The sequence below is a fragment of the Corythoichthys intestinalis genome, chromosome 1 (genome assembly GCF_030265065.1).
Source record: "Corythoichthys intestinalis isolate RoL2023-P3 chromosome 1, ASM3026506v1, whole genome shotgun sequence".
NCBI classification, from domain to species: Eukaryota; Metazoa; Chordata; class Actinopteri; order Syngnathiformes; family Syngnathidae; genus Corythoichthys; species Corythoichthys intestinalis.
Genome location: NC_080395.1, coordinates 65,305,565 through 65,323,172, shown reverse-complemented (window position 1 = coordinate 65,323,172; position 17,608 = coordinate 65,305,565). Strand labels below are relative to the sequence as shown.

General features: G+C 39.6%; 1 protein-coding gene across 3 annotated transcripts; it reads right to left on the bottom strand.

Moving 5' to 3' along the window:
• Positions 1–6,214: 6,214 nt before the first annotated feature.
• Positions 6,215–17,251, bottom strand: foxr1 (forkhead box R1). 3 transcript variants are annotated; one of them, XR_009063196.1, is made up of 7 exons: positions 17,053–17,251; positions 11,606–11,692; positions 10,159–10,376; positions 7,094–7,156; positions 6,852–6,979; positions 6,454–6,664; positions 6,215–6,376 (listed from the first exon to the last, which is right to left on the bottom strand). XR_009063196.1 is itself a non-coding variant. In XM_057836156.1 (7 exons), the coding sequence occupies exons 1-7, from the start codon at positions 17,171–17,173 to the stop codon at positions 6,348–6,350; spliced, it is 801 nt and encodes a 266-aa protein (XP_057692139.1). In that variant the 5' UTR covers positions 17,174–17,251; the 3' UTR covers positions 6,215–6,347. The 3 variants fall into 3 exon arrangements, 2 of the variants coding, with proteins under 2 accessions (XP_057692139.1, XP_057692129.1); XM_057836156.1 differs by having other exon boundaries at positions 6,454–6,686; positions 10,159–10,298; XM_057836146.1 differs by having other exon boundaries at positions 6,454–6,686; positions 17,053–17,250.
• Positions 17,252–17,608: the final 357 nt, after the last annotated feature.

Here is a 17,608-nt window from a genome sequence, read left to right as displayed (position 1 = left end):
ACTAAACTTAATGTATCTTACTACAATACAGATGGACCTTATTCTCTCGTACCTCGATATTGCTACGATTAAATTTTTGCTGTAAAAAGTTTGCCAAACATTGTTTACACTCTGTAGTTGTCCAAGCAATATTAATAGTTGAACTATGAATTGCTCTATGAACAGTATTTTGAAACTAGAAATGTTTCATAGCTTGAGAATAAACACTGACATAAATAATTAATACACTGCATGATCAGAGTCATTGTTCTTGGGTAGACAAATATTTGATGAATATGTAGCCCACAGAAATAATTTTCTTCAGCAGTAAGAATAAGACAGAAGTGGAACATTTCTCCAGCACACACAGATGCGATTAGGTCATCCAGGCATTTCCAGCCAACTAGATTTATGCTCATACATAGCTATTTGTTTTTTTGCCTGCCTGCCCGTCTCCCAAAATCCCAGAGGAACTTGAAACACTCAAATGCATCCCATTAAACAGTTGCCACAGCAACACCCCCACGGCAAACAACCAGACAGTTGGAACATCTTAATCTGAACCTGATAGACGACAGAACTCGTCTCAAATAAGTCATCCAGACTATTTCTCAACCAATGTGTCAAATCTGCCACTTATTTAGTCAAGAACCCATGTTTAAAAAAAAAAAAAAAAATTCTGTCCACTGTTTCTGTGAGATATTTAAAGAATAACAGCTTGATTATAACATTATATATTACAGTGGGAAAACATGCTAACTTCACAGGAAGGCTTCAGGCTGTATTTGAACATATAAACACTAATCTGTTATGCGCCTGCACCAACCAGTTGTCAACTGCGCTGCCAGCTTTATATATGTTTAAGCAGTCCATTGACTCCTGAAAGTCACATACTGTATTATATCTATGGGGATTCTTTGCAAATTGACAATACAGAAAATTCTACAATTCACAATGCAGGAAAATCAATTTTAATAAACTTACTGGAAGAGATTGCACAGATGGCATCATAAAATAGGGATGGAGTTTGTGTGTTTATGGGTTCCTTGCATTTTAGTATTTCTGCAAATTGCCAATCAACCTACATTTCATCAGTCGCGTAGCTATATAACAATCCATTACACAAATTATATTAGTCTGGGTTTCAAGCCAAGGCTTCTCACTTAGTGCAGTAAATGTTGCCAGCTGGCCCATAATGAGTTCACAAAGAGGAAAGGTGTTCAATACGTTTATCGCAGTATGCATTTAAATTCTCTTTAACACAAAGGAAGAAATGACAAAATGCAAAAACATTCACTCATCCATTTTCTACTTCTACTCGTCCTCAGTATGTTTTGAGCGAAACAAAAACAACTGGTAGGATATAAAATCAGAAGAAAAAAAAAAACACTTGCTGTCATTATATGTGAAAATAATGAAAAGAAAATAACACTTAGGACCTCAATAAATATATACTGAAATGAATCCGAATATACAATATTCAAAACACCATAGGCTAGGGTGACCAAACGTCCTCTTTTGCCCGGACAAGTCCTACTTTCACGTAGTATCCTCGTGGTCTGGGCGGGTTTTATAAATTCATAAAAATGTCCGGTTTGTATGATTTTTCACGGGACCAATTTGAAGAAAATCCCTCCGGCCGCTGGGTGGCAGCGCCTGCCTGTGATGACATGGCTCCTAGTAGTAGGGAGGGAAGGAGTAGTTCTTCTTGTTTTTGTTGGCAGCTTACCCCTATCATGAGGCATTACCGCCATCTACTGGGTTGACGATATGGCCACAACGCCTGAAGTTTTTTACGATAAATACGTATATAATGGCAACTGTTGACTTCTGTCGGAGCTTTGACTGTAAAATCCCATTTGGTGTTGCATCGTTTCGCTGCCGATGACTGTAAACTTTTATAGCAAAGTTTGATTTTTGCCTCAGCTAGCTATCAGTAAGCTAAACCGCGCTAGGCATTATGGGAAACTTAGTTTTAACTGCTACGTTTGGAAACATGCTGGTTGAATAGTTTGTCAGTTTATTTCGGTTTTTGTGTGCAATCTAGAACATTGAATGAGACTATCAATTGAATGGGAATAACAATTTGTCAAGGACAATTGTCGTGATAGTAATCTATAAAAATGTTTAGTTGGCATATAGCCTACTGTATGTGTATTGACTGGACTACATTTCTATGGGTCTGCATTATATATGTGTGTACATATATATATATATATATATATGGATTTTTTTTTTTAAGTCATTATTTATTTTTTTCAAACTGCATTTTTCCATCCAGAGCGAGGGGGCACACTTTAAATATATTAAAGTGATATAGGCATCTTCGAGTGAACTTCGAGTAAAATTCAAGTATCTTGAGGCCGGGCTGAGTGTCCTCTTTTTTGGAAATCAAAATATGGTCACCCCACCATAGGCAGTGTCATAGGAGTCATTTTCAATAGGAGAGCCCCTCAGCCGGGCTCTCCTATTTTAATGAATACACTGCATTGCCCTCCCCACACAATCCCGTCACAGTGCTGGGTAATGGTTGCCAGTCAGGGATCTGGCAGGCACAGTAATAGGACGGGAGGTGGGTCCCACACTTTTTCTCTTTGGCGTGGCTCACAGGGCATGGCCTCTTCTCTGTCAGGGCTGTGGGTTGTGGGGATGGGGGGGATCAAGGCTTCAGTCCTACGCCGGCGGCTTCTCGGCACTTTCCTACTTCCACCGTCCCCTCTTTTTTGCCTAGGTATCCTCCTTGGGCTCCAGCGCAGAATGCTGGCTGAGTGCCAGTAGGTCGGCAGGGTGTCGCCCACCCTAGGTGGGGGCCCAGTCCTGCCCCGGGCCTAGTGGGCTGTGGGGGTCCTGGTGTCGGTTGGAGGGTGGCAGTGGTGCATGGTAGGCCAGGTAGGCGGGCGGTGGCACATCCATTCCCTAAAGGCCAGTTACTGGGGGAGTGGATGGTCCGGGGGACCACCGTTGGTCACGGGTGGAAAGACAGCAGCGCCCTTGCTGGAGCTGCAAAAGGATGGATGGGCTGCGCTGGCTCGCTCCCCCCTCCCCCCTACAACCCCTGATTAGCCAGGAAGGGGCCGATTCACGCCCGACTGGGTGCATTTAGACACACTCAAGTAGAGAAACTATCGATACCAGGATTAGTGATCATGCAACATATCCACACTTACAAGTGATTCACTTAACAGGTTCTACACCTCACATTGCAGATTTGTGTACACTCCACCCCACATCACATCTTTTTCCGCCCCCCCCCCCCCTCTGTCAATAGGCCCCCCCACATGGTTTCTACCGGAAATACAATTAGCTAATCATAGCACCACTATATTCATAGTTAACGTAGGTGTTGAATGCATTTTTCTTTCCTTTTGTCCCCCCATAACCCTTTCCTTCTCATTGCATTCTCCTAACAAACAATAAATAGTCACAGTGGGAGTATATCACACTCTCATGTGACATGAAAACCATTCAGACCAATAGGACACCTAGATTCCCATTCTCCGTGTCAAGCTGCTGAACAGGACAGGTTTTATATATATAAAAAAACAAAAACAAAAAAAAACAAAAAACAAAAAAAATACTATGAAAATATTTTTAAAAGTGTAAGTAGCTCCCACGTCAAATGGTCCACAGGTGTCAGACTTGTCATACTGGCAGCCTGTGTTCAATCCACAGTCAGGTATGAAACACTAATGTTCATATAAAGAGGATCAAAAGTGGCTTTTGAGAATTTGTCATTTACTACATGACAAGCTTGTATATGTTTCCATTTGTTTAGTAGCTCTGTGCACTCCTTGTATGCAGTGCGCCAAGGTGATGGGCACGCCAGTGTATTTTGCTTGAAAAATTTGTGGGTTTTGTTTTTTTTACATACAATGCTTTATGATATCTTGTGAAAGCACCATGTATATTGAGTTAAGACAAATTTATGTGTAAACATGGAGTTTCTTATAGATTTGTTCTAAAATACTAAGTTGCTGGCATTAACAGAAAGACAAGTGTGCAAGACAGTTACAGTGTTATGAAAAAGTATCAGCCTTTTGGAATTTCTCATTTTTCTGCATAAAATCATCAAATGTGAGCTGATCTGTCAAAATCACACAGATGAAAAAACAGCTTTAACTAAAACCACCCGAACATATATACTGTAGGTTTTCATATTTTAAAAAAGATATTATGTGTAGGAGCCCAAATAATGGTTTAGTTAAATCACAACTAAAATGAATATTTGATTTTGTAGGACAGGCTTGTGACGTCTTGTTTTGGCAATGTATGCGGAAGTAGCTGTGTGGGCGGGCAGTCGCGCTAGGCAGAAGCCAGAGAGACAGTTTTTAGACATCAGTCAATGTTTTTGGATTTACCTTTTAAGTGGATTAATTTTCATTTCCTCATTCTCTCATTTGCTGTTTTGTTTGCGTTTGTTCATTTAATCCAACAAACGTAATCCAAACTCAATAAGAGCAGCGTAAGAGTCTTTTGGCTGCTGTTCAGTGGGCTGGTGAGGAAGACTAGGAAGAGAGCGTCGATTCTGAGGGCTTTTTACATTTTGGAACCAAAAGTATGCAAACAATGACAGAAAGGATAAAATAAGTGAACCATAACATTTAATATTTTGTGGGCCACTTTGGCAGCAATAACTTCAACCAGATGATTCCTGTAGCTGCATATCACTGCCACGTCGGCCAGGACAAATCTTGGCCCATTCTCTACAAAACTGCTGTAGTTCATTCAGATTCCTGGGATGTCTGGCATGAGTCGCTGTCGTTAGGTCATGCCACAGCATCTCAATGGGGTTCAAGTCTGGACTTTGCCTTGGCCACTCCAGAACGTGTATTTTGTTCTTCTGAAACAATTCTGAAGTTGATTTACTTCTGCGTTTTGGATCATTGTCATGATGCAGCATCCATCCTCTTTTTAGCTTCAACTGTCTGACAGACGGGCTCAGGCTTTCCTGCAAAACGTCCTGATAAACGTTTGAATTCATTCTTCTATTAATGATTGCGAGTTGTCCAGGCCCTGAGGCAGCCCCAAATCATGATGCTTCACGGTGGGGATGACGGGTTGATGTTGGTGAGCTGTTCCATTTTTCCTCCACATATGAAGTTGTGTGTTACTCCCACATAAGTCAACTTTGGTTTCATCAGTTTACAAATTATTTTGCCAAAACTTCTGTGGAATGTCCAAGTGCCCTTTTTGCAAACATTAAACGAGCAACAATGTTTTTTTTTGAGACAGCAGTGGCTCCTCCGTGGAGTTCTCCCATGAACACCATCCTTGGCTATTGTTTTACATATAGTTGATGTGTGCACAGATTTTGGACTGTTCCAGTGATTTCTGTAAGTCTTTAGCAGACAATCTAGGGCTCTTTTTTTTACCCCTCAGTATTCTGCGCTGCTCTTTGCATCATCTTTGGTGGACGGCCACTCCTTGGGAGAGAAGCAACAGTGCCAAACTTTCCATTTGTAGACAACTTCTCTGACTGTCGATTGATGAACATCCAGACTTTTAAAGACGTTTTTTTATCCTTTCCCAGCTTTATATAAATCAACAATCCTTGATCACAGGTGTTCAGACTGCTCTTGGCCGAGCCATGATGCAAATCAGACAATGCTTCATCAAGACATTTCTTACCAGGTGTGCGTTTTATTGTGGGCAGGCAGCTTTAAACCACTCATCAGTGATTGTGCACACACCTGACTTAAAATGTTTGAAAAAATTGGTTTCAATTGCTCCAAGTTTCTTTAGGCAGAGGGTTCATTTATTACCCCTCCCCCTTCTGTCGTTGTTTGCATGCTATCCTAATTAAAATACGAAAACCTATAAAGGTTTGGCTGGTTTTAGTTAAAGCAGACACTATTTTTAGCTGTGTGATTTTGACAATGATCAGATCACATTTGATGGTGATTTTACGCAGAAATGTGAGAAATTCCAAAAAAGTTCAGATACTTTTTCATACCACTGTATTTGAGTGGAAGATATTTCAAAATAAAATTTTAAAAATTTTGTTAAAATCACTCCCCGCCCCCACCCCCCTTGAGGCCAAAGCCCTTTGTTTGGAGACCCCTGTGCAAGGGGCAGGCATCATGCGTGCCTTTGGGCAAAGCATCAGATTCCGCATAATGTTTTATAGTAGTAAACTGCATCCATTGTCCACAGTTTCATTTCCATACATTTCCAAGTACATTCAATAGGAGACATTCCTATCCAGCAAAAGTATATTTACAGACAAGCCACATTAGAATTGAAAACAATTCTGTGCAAGTCTAATTGAAACATGAAACAAAATTGTCAAATATTTGAATAACAACGATGGGAAATGCTTTTTCTTTATTTTGTATCCATTAATTCCTTCTCGACTTTGACAATTGGAATTACTCTCCCAGTAATTTTGAAATTATATCTGTAATAGAAAGAACAAAACATTGGTGGTATTAAGTTTTCAATATTTAACCAATTCAATATTGTTAGGTCACACACCTGGACAGGACATGCTCCTCTCCAACAGCTTTAAAGAGTCCCCTGTCAACATGCGGATCTCATCCCTCAATCGGCAATGGCCGTCAAGAGTCAGGTGCCAAAAGCAGGACTTCCTTTTACCATCTCTGCACATCTGGTTGTAGATTTTGCGGAAGCTGCTGTTAAAGCACAGATTGTGTCGTATTGTGTTCTTCCAACCGTCAGGAGCCGTCTGAAAGAAAGGGAAGTGTTTTCTGGGGAAGGAGGGGAAGAAGCATAGTCAGGCAGCAACATGTCTCCAGACCATTTCGCATTCCAAGGATAAAAATCTATATTTGCATTCTGATGTTAATTGTGGTGGAAACTCATGCTACAAAACTTTCCATCTTGTACCTGCTTTGCCACAGTCATTTTCTGACCTTGTGAAGTTGTAAATCTGCTGGACTTTGAGGCTCCCGTTGTGGCTGCTTTTAAGTGCTAGAGCAATGAGGATGCAATAATTTACTGGTGGACGAGGCCAACATCCTGGCTTCAAAGTTCTGTCATCCTATAAAACAAACAGATGTCAAGTTAGGTTATCTTGAGCACATTTTTGGAATTAACATATTGTTCCATTTAAAAAAAAAAAAAAAAAAAGTTTTTTAGCATCGTGTTTTCTTACCCATACTTTGATGGGTCTCCCCTTGCGTTTCCGGTGTGTTGTCTGGTAAGTGGAGCCTTCATTCTTGGTGTCAAATATAAAAAGTAAAACATTTGATTCGATTAGAATGATCATTTCTTTTGCACGAAAAATGTTTTTTTGTATGGACTTGTAACCAGGGCCGGAATGGGACACAGTTTCATGCCACTGACCGGCCCACTTTATATAATGACCGACCGTATTGAAATATTGCAATAATGATCGTGCTGTCAAGAGATTAAAAAAATTTTAATCACAAATAATTGCATGCTGTTAATAGTAAACTGGCTTTTTTTTTTATATAAAAATCATATCTAAATATATCTATTTTAGCACACAGTTGACCAATGTGCTTACCTTAAATCATTCAAATTTAAGCCCCATTAGAAACAAGAGTTGGGCAACTTTACACTTGTAAAGAATTAAATATGTTTTTTCTCAAATAACAGGTAAAAAGGGAGGCACGGAGGAAGAGTGGTTAGCAAGTCTGCTCACAACTCTTAGATCAAGGGCTCAAGCACAGGTTCTGTGTGGAGATACCATTTAATTTTTGGGGTTCCATCTTAAAATGTATCGTATATATTAGACTGACTTTTTAAAGCTCAGAAACCTTTTGCAAGTGTTTTGAATTACACGTGACAACTGTGTACAAAACTGAAGCTTTTCATTGAATCCATTTTTTTTATTTTTTTAAATAGATTTGTGGTCATAGTAAACTGAAAAATCTTCATCAGAAAAGTTACGAGGAACTGCTTGAGATGAGCCATTACATGCACACTGACATATACAGTTATGGTGGTTTAATCTTTTATGTTAAATTGCCAAAAGGAAACAACTTTTACTTGAAATCCAAAATTTTCAGGGAATACTGTATATACTTTAATGTAATATATCATTGTTATCAGTGGTTTCATATTATTTATGAGATAAAATTACCCCCCCAAAATTGACTGAAAGATACAGCAATTCATGCCAGACATCCCAGGAATCTGACTAAACTACAGCAGTTTTGTTGAGAAGAATGGGCCAAGATTAGTCCTGATCGATGTGCCAGACTGATTTACAGCTACAGGAAGCGTCTGGTTGAAGTTATTGCTGGCGGGGGGGGGGGGGGGGGGGGGTGTCACAAAATACTAAATTTGATGGTTCACTCCCCCCCCCTCCCCTTCTGTCATTGTTTGCATATTATCCTCATTAAAATATGAAAACCTATAAATGCTTGGGTGGTCTAGTTAAAGCAAACAGTTTTTTTTTTTATCTGTGTGATTTTGACAAAGATCAGATCACATTTGGTGGTGATTTAATGCAGAAATGTGAGCAATTCCAAAACTTTTTCATACCACTGTAAAACGATTGAACTCACAAAACTGCTGTCTCTCAAATACTTGTTCTCCCCACTGTATACAGTTCGAACATCTCTGCATTTCAGGGTAGTTCGAGGCCGTTAAACCACCTCAGAGTCTCATGTTTTGGGTTAAAATGACAAAGTTATGTTTTGCCTGTTTTGCCACAATTTACTGTATCTGTGCATTACAGTAATAAATGACAAGACTGCAACATTTTGGTCTTAAAAAGTTACGTTTCGGCCAAGGGGATTGTACCCTGAGCCTCCGTGTCCTTTTGCCTGCCTACAGGGCATCTTGCGTGGCCACGGCAGCTGCCCATCATGCCGGTAGGTTCATCGCTGTACTTTCATCCAAGCATGCTTGAAAGCAACCATAATGGGTCATGCCAACTGGCCAGATGGGTTCACGCTGCCTCAACGTGCCTCATTTTGGCCAGTAAAACCCAAAATTAAGTTTTATCAGGATCAAGTCAATAGGATGATACCCTCTCCCAGAGCTGGCGGCATTGGGAGCACGTTGCGGGGTCTTAAATTCCAAACTGCGTGATGCTGGAAGGACCAAAATTTATCGCGCAAAGCAGAGGGTTGCATTAATGCCGTTATTAACGAGTTTAACTGACAGCTTCATTAAAATGTATATTACGACCAGCCAAACGTCAGCCCAGCCCAACAGGATTTGTCCCGGTGCCCGGCCATTCCTTACTACGCGGTGAAACATCCTACACAATGCTCAGCACGCTTGCGCAAGCATCCGGACGCATGCGCACATCGGTTAGAAGCGGCGAGTACTCAATATTTTTGTTTTTATTTAGTTTTTTAGAACCTTTTCATTGCCTCACAAATACTTTTTGGATGTATTACCCTCTCATACTTTTAACCAATGTGTTTTTTTGAGTTAGTTTTGAAGCAGTTGACCACATTAGTCACGTAGCGTATTTAAACCGTCCTTATTTGATATAACTACATTTGAGTGTTTTCTTAAGGCATTTTTGTAGTATGTTCTGCCTGTATGCATCTAAACAAAACAAGTTTAGAGCGCACGGTAGTACTTTGAGTGTCAAATTTGACTAATGTAGGACATTTCGCCGATGTAGAGATTGTGGCAGAACACCGGTACTCCCGATTTGCCACTCCGGGCCTGCTTGTAACTAGTCCATTCAATACAGACATTTACGTTGTTCAGATTTTGTTGGGTAATTGGCATTAAAGCTAGGAGCGTGCATAGTGTTGAAGTGAGGCTTTAGATTCTCAGCTTTGCTGACAAAAACAGTCTCTGTGCATGTCACGCATATTGATTTTGCATTAGCGTGGTCTGCTAAATTAACATTGACCTGTACACTCAGACTTGAACCGACGATTATCCTGTTCAAAAATAGCATGTACTTACTGGTAATATAGTAATTTGCACTGCTTAAGCTGGTGACTGAAGAGTTGAGGCGAGAAGTAATCAAATCATGCGCAAAAGCGCTCTCGCAAAAAGGCAATTCGATCGGTGCAGGAGCACGGTGTGGGATGAGGTCAAAAAAGAGCATGCGGACTTTATAAATATAATGGTAGGTTGTAGAGTCACTGAGTTGCCGCGGGTCATACTCTTCACTAACTGGATAATTGCTGGACTAGTTGATAGCTGCATGCTGCGTGATTATCTACAGTACGTCATGTCCAGTATTGTTTGTCCATAGTGTAGTGTGCTGTTATTTACCATATGGCCACTGGGGGAGGAGAGAACATGCATTCTTTCCCTCTGGGGAGAGAACATGTTCTGTATTGTGGCTTGTGGGCACGAAGTCAGCGGCTTTTGGATTTCCTCTGCATGGTCATTTTGGGCAATTTGCCGATCCGCTGCAGGTTCGCCGTAGAGGATTGGACAGGCAATGTTAGGATTGACTATGAGCCACAGGTTTGGCTTCACAAAAGTGTCTGACAAAAGATGGACATTATTTTAAGGACATTTCATATCAGATTAAGAAATAATGTTTTTGTTAGATTAAAACACTAGCACACAGGTGTCAAACCGATTCCAGAAAGGGCCAAGTGGGTGCAGGTTTGCTTTCCAACCAATGAAGAGGACACCTTTTCACCAATTAGATCTTTTACATGTGTAATCAGTTAAACTTTTTCAGGTGCTGCTTGTTTCAACAGGAAGTTAATTGGTTAAACTCTCTGCGCGGTATCGGTTGGAACAAAATCCAGCACCCACTTGGCCCTTTCTGGAATCGGTTTGACACCTGTGCACTAACAGGTCCACAGTTGGTGAAGACAAAAAAACTAGTAAATAATGTGTGATTGCAGAAAACCATTTGTTAGTAAGAACTGAAGTCACACAAGTACTTACAATGATGTCAGGCAAGTGAACTGCTGCAGAATGTGTGGTTTTATTTAACTTTTTAATATCAATCCTTAAATGCAAATTTCTTCAAATGCAAACAAATTAACATACTTGGCCTATTTTGTCAACTGTATGTAGTGCTGCAACGATTAACTCGAGTATTTGATTAGAAAATAATATTCGAATTTTGCTGCTTCGAGTATTCGTTTAATTAAAGTGGCCTTGGTTTGTTTTGAAAGTGTTTGCCTTTAGTTTTATTGATTTGGGTGAATACACTGCCCTCTAGTCTGCCTCATTCACATGGCTGAATCCCTGTTAAGACCAACATGAGCTGAGTTTTTGTTTGAGCTAATGTTTTTGTAATGCATTCGTAATGTAGTTTAAAGGTACATTTAGCCAATTTTTGTAGGAATATATGTCTGAACCATTTGTTTAGAGCATTGTGTATAAAAAAAATAAAAAATAAAAAAATAAAAAAAAGGTAGTATTTTATAGCATGTAAGCTAGCGGACTTTTACCATGTAAGTTAGCCAGTTGTTCTTTTGCTGTATCTAGATTCTTATTCATTTATTTTTTTTCTATCATTTGAGGCTCAGCTAAGGTATTTTAATTTATGTTCCTTATCCGATTACTCCATTATTCAAACTAACTAGTTCATCGATTGATCGACTACTAAAATAATCGATAGCTGCACTGCAGTCCTAACTGTATGTTTACATTACATTTGATAGTTTTATTACATTGGGACTAGTTTTGCATCAGATAAAGTGTTAATGATTAACAGTACAAAAAAAATTTTTTTTGTTTTTGTTTCACCCACCTGATGTTTTGTCATACCAAATGAACTCATCTTTTTCAGAGGCTCTTGCTGAAGGCCTATATGCCAGATATTGATCAGGTTTATCATCTACAGAGGAAAACACAGAGCTGTAAAATTGCACATCTGAACTTTAGGGGACAGTAAAACTGAAGACAAAATAACCCAATTCATTCAAGAATCATGATTTTTTTTGTTTTTTTTGTAAACCCATTAGCTGCATTTATTGGCGCTAGGCATAGGGGTGAAAGTGGGCTGGAACGCCGTTCTGGTGTAAGATTCGGGGCCGGAACGGTCCTTTGATCCCGCAAATATGACGACCACTGTCAAAAACCTATGCTAAAAAAACCCTGCCAAGCTGTCACACAGGCATCTCATCTCCATAAAGAAAACAATCTACCAGCGTCAGATTTACTTACATAAGTAGATACAACAAGCATAAAGTGCTTGTGTAGAGTCATCCGTTTCCACTGAAACTGTGAAACGGTATTTTTCATTTATTTATTCCACGGACGGCACCGAGCTTTCACCAGCTGCTGCATTTTTCTGAGTTTGACAGGTCGCGTCGATTTGCGCAGCAAAGCAAACTACCTTGGACTCAGTAGAACATTCAATTGGCTGACATACACTGACATGTGATCAACAAATTTCTCAAGTTTGTTGTTGAATTGATACAATAAAAAAAGGCAATGCAACAGAAAATTGATCAGATCTTTAAGAGACAGGAACACGTTAAAGAGGCTTATTTATTTTATTTTCGCTGAAGAGGATGTTCAGAACATCTGTCAATGTGCGCTTTGGACTTATTTTTGTTCATTTATGCTAGGCTACTTATTGATTACCTTAATTTTTTTTTTTTTTTTTAAATGCTTGCGTGATCTTCAAAATATATTCCATTTCACTGTGCATAATATGTCATTTGTACTTATTTTTGTGAATGTATGTGATATTATTATTCTTTAAAAAACATTAGCTTCAATTTTAATGTACATCCAATGTTCAAAAGTAGTTAAAATTAAAGTTTGCATTAAGATGTGAGGAAATAAAAATTAAAAAACATACAATACAGAATGAAAATCTTTTTTGTTTGTATGTGTTATGGAAATAACTACCAAAACCAGTTTTATCTGCATTTCAGTGGTTTTAGGAGGTTTGACAAAACAACAAACAAAAAAAAAATCTGGCTCCATGGAGACTCCGGCAAGAAATTCTAGCCACATTCACCCCTAGCTAGACGTCCAAACCATTTTGACTGGGAGGGTCGAATGAATGAATAATGAACAATGTATTGGACATCTAGCGCTGTCAGTGGCACTCAAAGATGAACGTTCATATCCAGTCGTCTCTGCATAAATAAAATGGATATCTATCGCCATCAGTGGCATGCAATGTTTTTTTTTTAAATATATATATAAAATCAACATTAGCTGGTTACTTGGGGCTGTAATTCATTTAATTTTGTTTATTTAGTTTTAAATTAAAATTATAATTATAAAAAATCATAACAAATACAATTTTGATTTACAATTTTAAAAATTAATTGCTAATATTTTTTAAAGGGGCAAAAGGTCACTTGCCCTATAAAAGGGTTAAAGGTGTTAAGTGCCATATGTACAGTGCCCTCCATAATTATTGGATTTATAATAATTATGTGCTTTTTAGCTTCTAATATTTTTTTTCTTCTAAATAATATGAGACCTTAACGGAAAAAAAAGAAAAATCCAACCTTCAATATAAGTGCATTTATTCAGCACCTAATCTTCTCCTATAATGTTTCACAACATGGGAAAAGACAAAGAGGGATCTTCAGCCATTCCTCTTTGCAGAATATCTCTAAACAATCCAGAGACCTGGGTCCTCTCCTCTGTACTCTCCTCTTCAGCTCACCCCACAGGTTTTCAATGGGGTTGAGGTCTGGGGACTGAGATGGCCATGGGAGGAGCTTGATTTTGTGTCTGGTGAACCATTTCTGTGTAGATTTGGCCATATGTTTAGGGTCATTGTCTTGCTGAAAGACCCAGTGACGACCCATCTTCAGCTTTCGGGCAGAGGGCAACAGATTTTGATTTAAAATGTCCTGGTATTTCAAAGCATTCATGATGCCATGCACCCTAACAAGGTTCCCAGGGCCTTTGGAAGCAAAACACCCCCACAGCATCACTGACCCATCCTCATACTTCACAGTGGGTATGAGGTGCTTTTCAGCATGTGCATCTTTCGTGGCACGCAAGACCCACTTAGAGTGTTTGTTGCCAAAAAGCTCAGTCTTGGTCTCATCTGACCAAAGCACACGGTCCCGGTTGAAGCCCCAATACCGCTTGGCGTTTGCGCTTATGATTGTGAGTGAGGAAAGGTTTTCTCCGTGCATGCCTCCCAAACAGCTTGTTGGCGTGTAGACAGACAAATCTACACAGAAATGGTTCACCAGACACAAAATCAAGCTCCTCCCATGGCCATCTCAGTCCCCAGACCTCAACCCCATTGAAAACCTGTGGGGTGAGCTGAAGAGCGTACAGAGGAGAGGACCCAGATCTCTGGATGATTTAGAGATTCTGCAAAGAGGAATGGCTGAAGATCCCTCTTTCTGTCTTTTCCCATCTTGTGAAATATTATAGAAGAATAGGTGCCGTTTTGTTGGCAAAAGGGGGTTGTACAAAGTATTAACACCAGGGGTGCTAATAATTGTGACACACATTATTTGATGTCAAATAATTATTTCTTTATGTGGGATTTTTTTCCCCACTGAATAAATGCACTTGTATTGAAGGTTGGATTTTTCCCTTTTTTTCCCCATCAAGGTCCCATATTATTTAGAAAAAAAAAAAAAAATATATATATATATATATATATATATATATTCAGTGTTTCCCACAGGATTTTAGGAGACTGTGGTGGGAGGGTCTCTGACCATAGGATTTTTTGAAACTGTGGTGGTGGGCTGCATCGGAGTCGGACAGCCACACCATGTCATGCCACGGCAATTTTTTTTTTTTTTTTTCATTATTTTTTTCCCCCAAGAAGAACCATAACAACGATATATTTGAAATATTTCATTAGCTAGGCTAATGTTATAGCTCTCAGCTACGGTACATGTATGTAAAATGCGTTGCTGAGTACAGCTACGTTACCCTATGTAATAATGCGACTTTTTTTCTCGTAGCAATAGTACGACTTACATCTCGTAGTGACTCAGGGTTGGCAAGAGCCATATTTGACCCCCCCCCCCAAAAAAAAAAAAAAAAAAAAAAAAAAAAAAAAACCTGATACAGTATTTCTGGAGCAGCAAAAAATTAAAAGCCTTGTACAAGCCTTATAATTATCAATACTAGCTATATTAGCCTACTATAAAAATGACTAAGTTGGCTAGAAATACATAATTAGCCTTCATGATTAAATGTTTATTTTCCCTGCAGTGGATCCTATAGCGCACCACGTGACTACTCTGTTGTACGATGACACCACAAGTTTAACTTCATTACAATATTAATGAATTGAAAGAATGTTTGTATCATGTTAGTCCTCCTAGAAATCCTATTAAAACAAAAAATATATTTCCCTCCCCCATCTTTTTCCATTTAAAAAAAAAAAAAAAAAAAAAAAAAAAAAGCTCCGAAGCAGCACTAAAGAGCCGCATGCGGCCCAAGAGCCGCGGGTTTCAGACCGCCGTCGTAGCCCTCCTTTTTTCTTTTTATTTGACCCTCATAAGTACTACATACCACAACAATAACAGTCCTTCTGTCAACTGACCCATTTACAGGACAGGGGGAATTCTAATGGCCGTGTAAAGAGTTTTTCTTGATTCGGTGAGAAGTTGAATAGTTTTTTTCCCGTTGTTCGTGAACTAAATTTCCACACAAACGCACATCGAGGTACCATTAACTTAGCAAGGAGAGGTAAGAGAGTCATTTTTCGAGTGTCCCAGAGCTCGCGAAATTGTGGGGGGGGGCGCATTTATCCAACTTTCGTCAGCCATAATTGTCTGAAGTTGGCGCGTCGGTGTTGTGCCGTAAAATAGCCACTCCACGCGAAATGTCCCCCCGACGGGAGCGCCCACACGTCACTCGTACAAACAGCCTTTTCTTACCAATGGATGGACACGGAAACGACGTTCTTGTACCGTGAATATGTATCATTTTACTCTGCTTGAACTAATAAATACTTTACTGTGACCAACGCTCTGAAAATAGAGCAAGGCTTTATTTTGGGCCCCGCCTCTCTGCGCAAGTTCAATCAAAGTTTGCTTTCCGTCCAAGACGGCCGTCCACCGCTCACTTTCGCCGAAAAGTCCGATCGAAACTATTGTAATGCCCCGGATATGGGGAAGAAGGAGAGAAGTCTGTATTTGCTTACCCACTCGATTGTGGTAACAATAATAAAGAAAAACAATAACAAAATAACAGCGGGCTGCTACGACATGCGACCGCTATCTCTCGCTATCTCGCTCGTTCTCCCATTCTTCCTACTCGTTCCACTTGCGTCTCTTAAATAAATAAATAAATAAATAAAATACTACTCTAAAATGCTGCTCTCGCTGGCGCGGGTAGTAGAGTGGAGTGGGCTACAGCTGTGTAATCGGCTGACTGACGCATCTGATTAGTATCTTTTTTTTTTTCGGGGGGGGCGCAAACGAGACTGTGGCGGGCCCAAACGAGACTGTGGCGGGCCGCCACAGTCTCGTCCATTAGTGGGAAACACTGATATTTGAAGCTAAAAAACACAATTATTATAAATCCAATAATTATGGAGGGCACTGTAAATACATTGATTTCCATGACCTTTGTGAGGGAAAGCAGAATCGAAAATGAATGAATGAATTAAAATAAAATAAAACCTTAAATGCTCCATAAAGGGTTCAAGGTCTTTAGTGCCAACACATGAATAGCTGTCCACTGTAGTGACCAGGGGCAGGGGTAGATCTTGGAGGGGTACGGCTGCACTTGTGCCAACTAGAGGGCCCAGGTAGCAGGCGTAAAGGGCGAGGGGCTAAAAATCATGTATAATGATACGCAGAACTCTAATATTGTGTTCAGATGGGCATACATGTTACATTTGACACATCCGCTAATGCAAGAATGACTTAGCGTTTGGTGCCTAAACATAGCAATGATTTCAGAAATGGCAGCGGCCATTAATCTCTCAGCAAAAATATCTTTGCTAGCCCCTCTACCCTGCTCCGCTCAGCGGGACCCAGTCTTACTCATCGCACGCGGGCCCTGATCAAATTTGTTCCATCACTGTCCCGTAAAAGGGTTGAATAAATGATGTCTAAAGTAACTGTGAAGGGAAAAATAAAATGCTGTAATATGAAGTTTTTTTTTTTTTTTTTTTAAAGTTATATCGATACTGTCAAGGACAAAACCTTCTCAAAAGCACATTTACTCACTCACTCATTTTGCTGATGAAGAAAATTGTATAGTGTATTTAACCCAAAGAGGAAATTAAATAGTCACCATGGCAGAATTGGTCAGTGGTTGTTACCAGATTCAGCTCCTGGTCCATGTCCCAGTCTGTTAAACCTACAGAGCAGTGTAGGTTAAGAAATTGAGCTTGAGTTTGAAGCTTAAAGGTCATGCCAAAACCTTGAAAAGAATACTTCCTCCTGCCTTTTCCTCTTCAATTCAAACAAACCTAGATACTCATGCAATGATGCTGCAGCTGGAGCTCATTGTTCTTAATTAAACCATGAAAGTGTTTAGACTCCTGATTGAATATTAGCAACATTTGCCACACAGCTACATAATAAATGATTTAACAAGAAATATTTTTTTTAAGATCTGGAACATAAGAGAGAGAAAAATAAGCTGTAAAAAATAAAACACAAAAAACAAACAAAAATGCGTAACTGAAGCTGGTTTGTAAACGCTTTCATACGTTTTTTTATTTTTTCCATTGAACTCAATGGCTGCAATTGACAGCGCTAGACGTCCAATTCATTTTGACTAGGAAGGGCAAATGAACACTCTCGGTTTAAATGAAAAGGATCTCTATCGCAATCAATGGCGTGCA

Excerpts from the sequence above, each read along its gene's own strand:
- foxr1 (XM_057836146.1), bottom strand. The coding sequence starts at position 17,173 with ATGACCTTTAAGCTTCAAACTCAAGCTCAATTTCTTAACCTACACTGC. Across the intron at positions 10,377-11,605 it reads TTGGTATGACAAAACATCAG|ACACTTTTGTGAAGCCAAAC; the intron begins GTGGGTGAAACA and ends ATCTTTTGTCAG. Across the intron at positions 7,157-10,158 it reads CCTCCCCCAGTGGCCATATG|AATGAAGGCTCCACTTACCA; the intron begins GTAAATAACAGC and ends TTTGACACCAAG.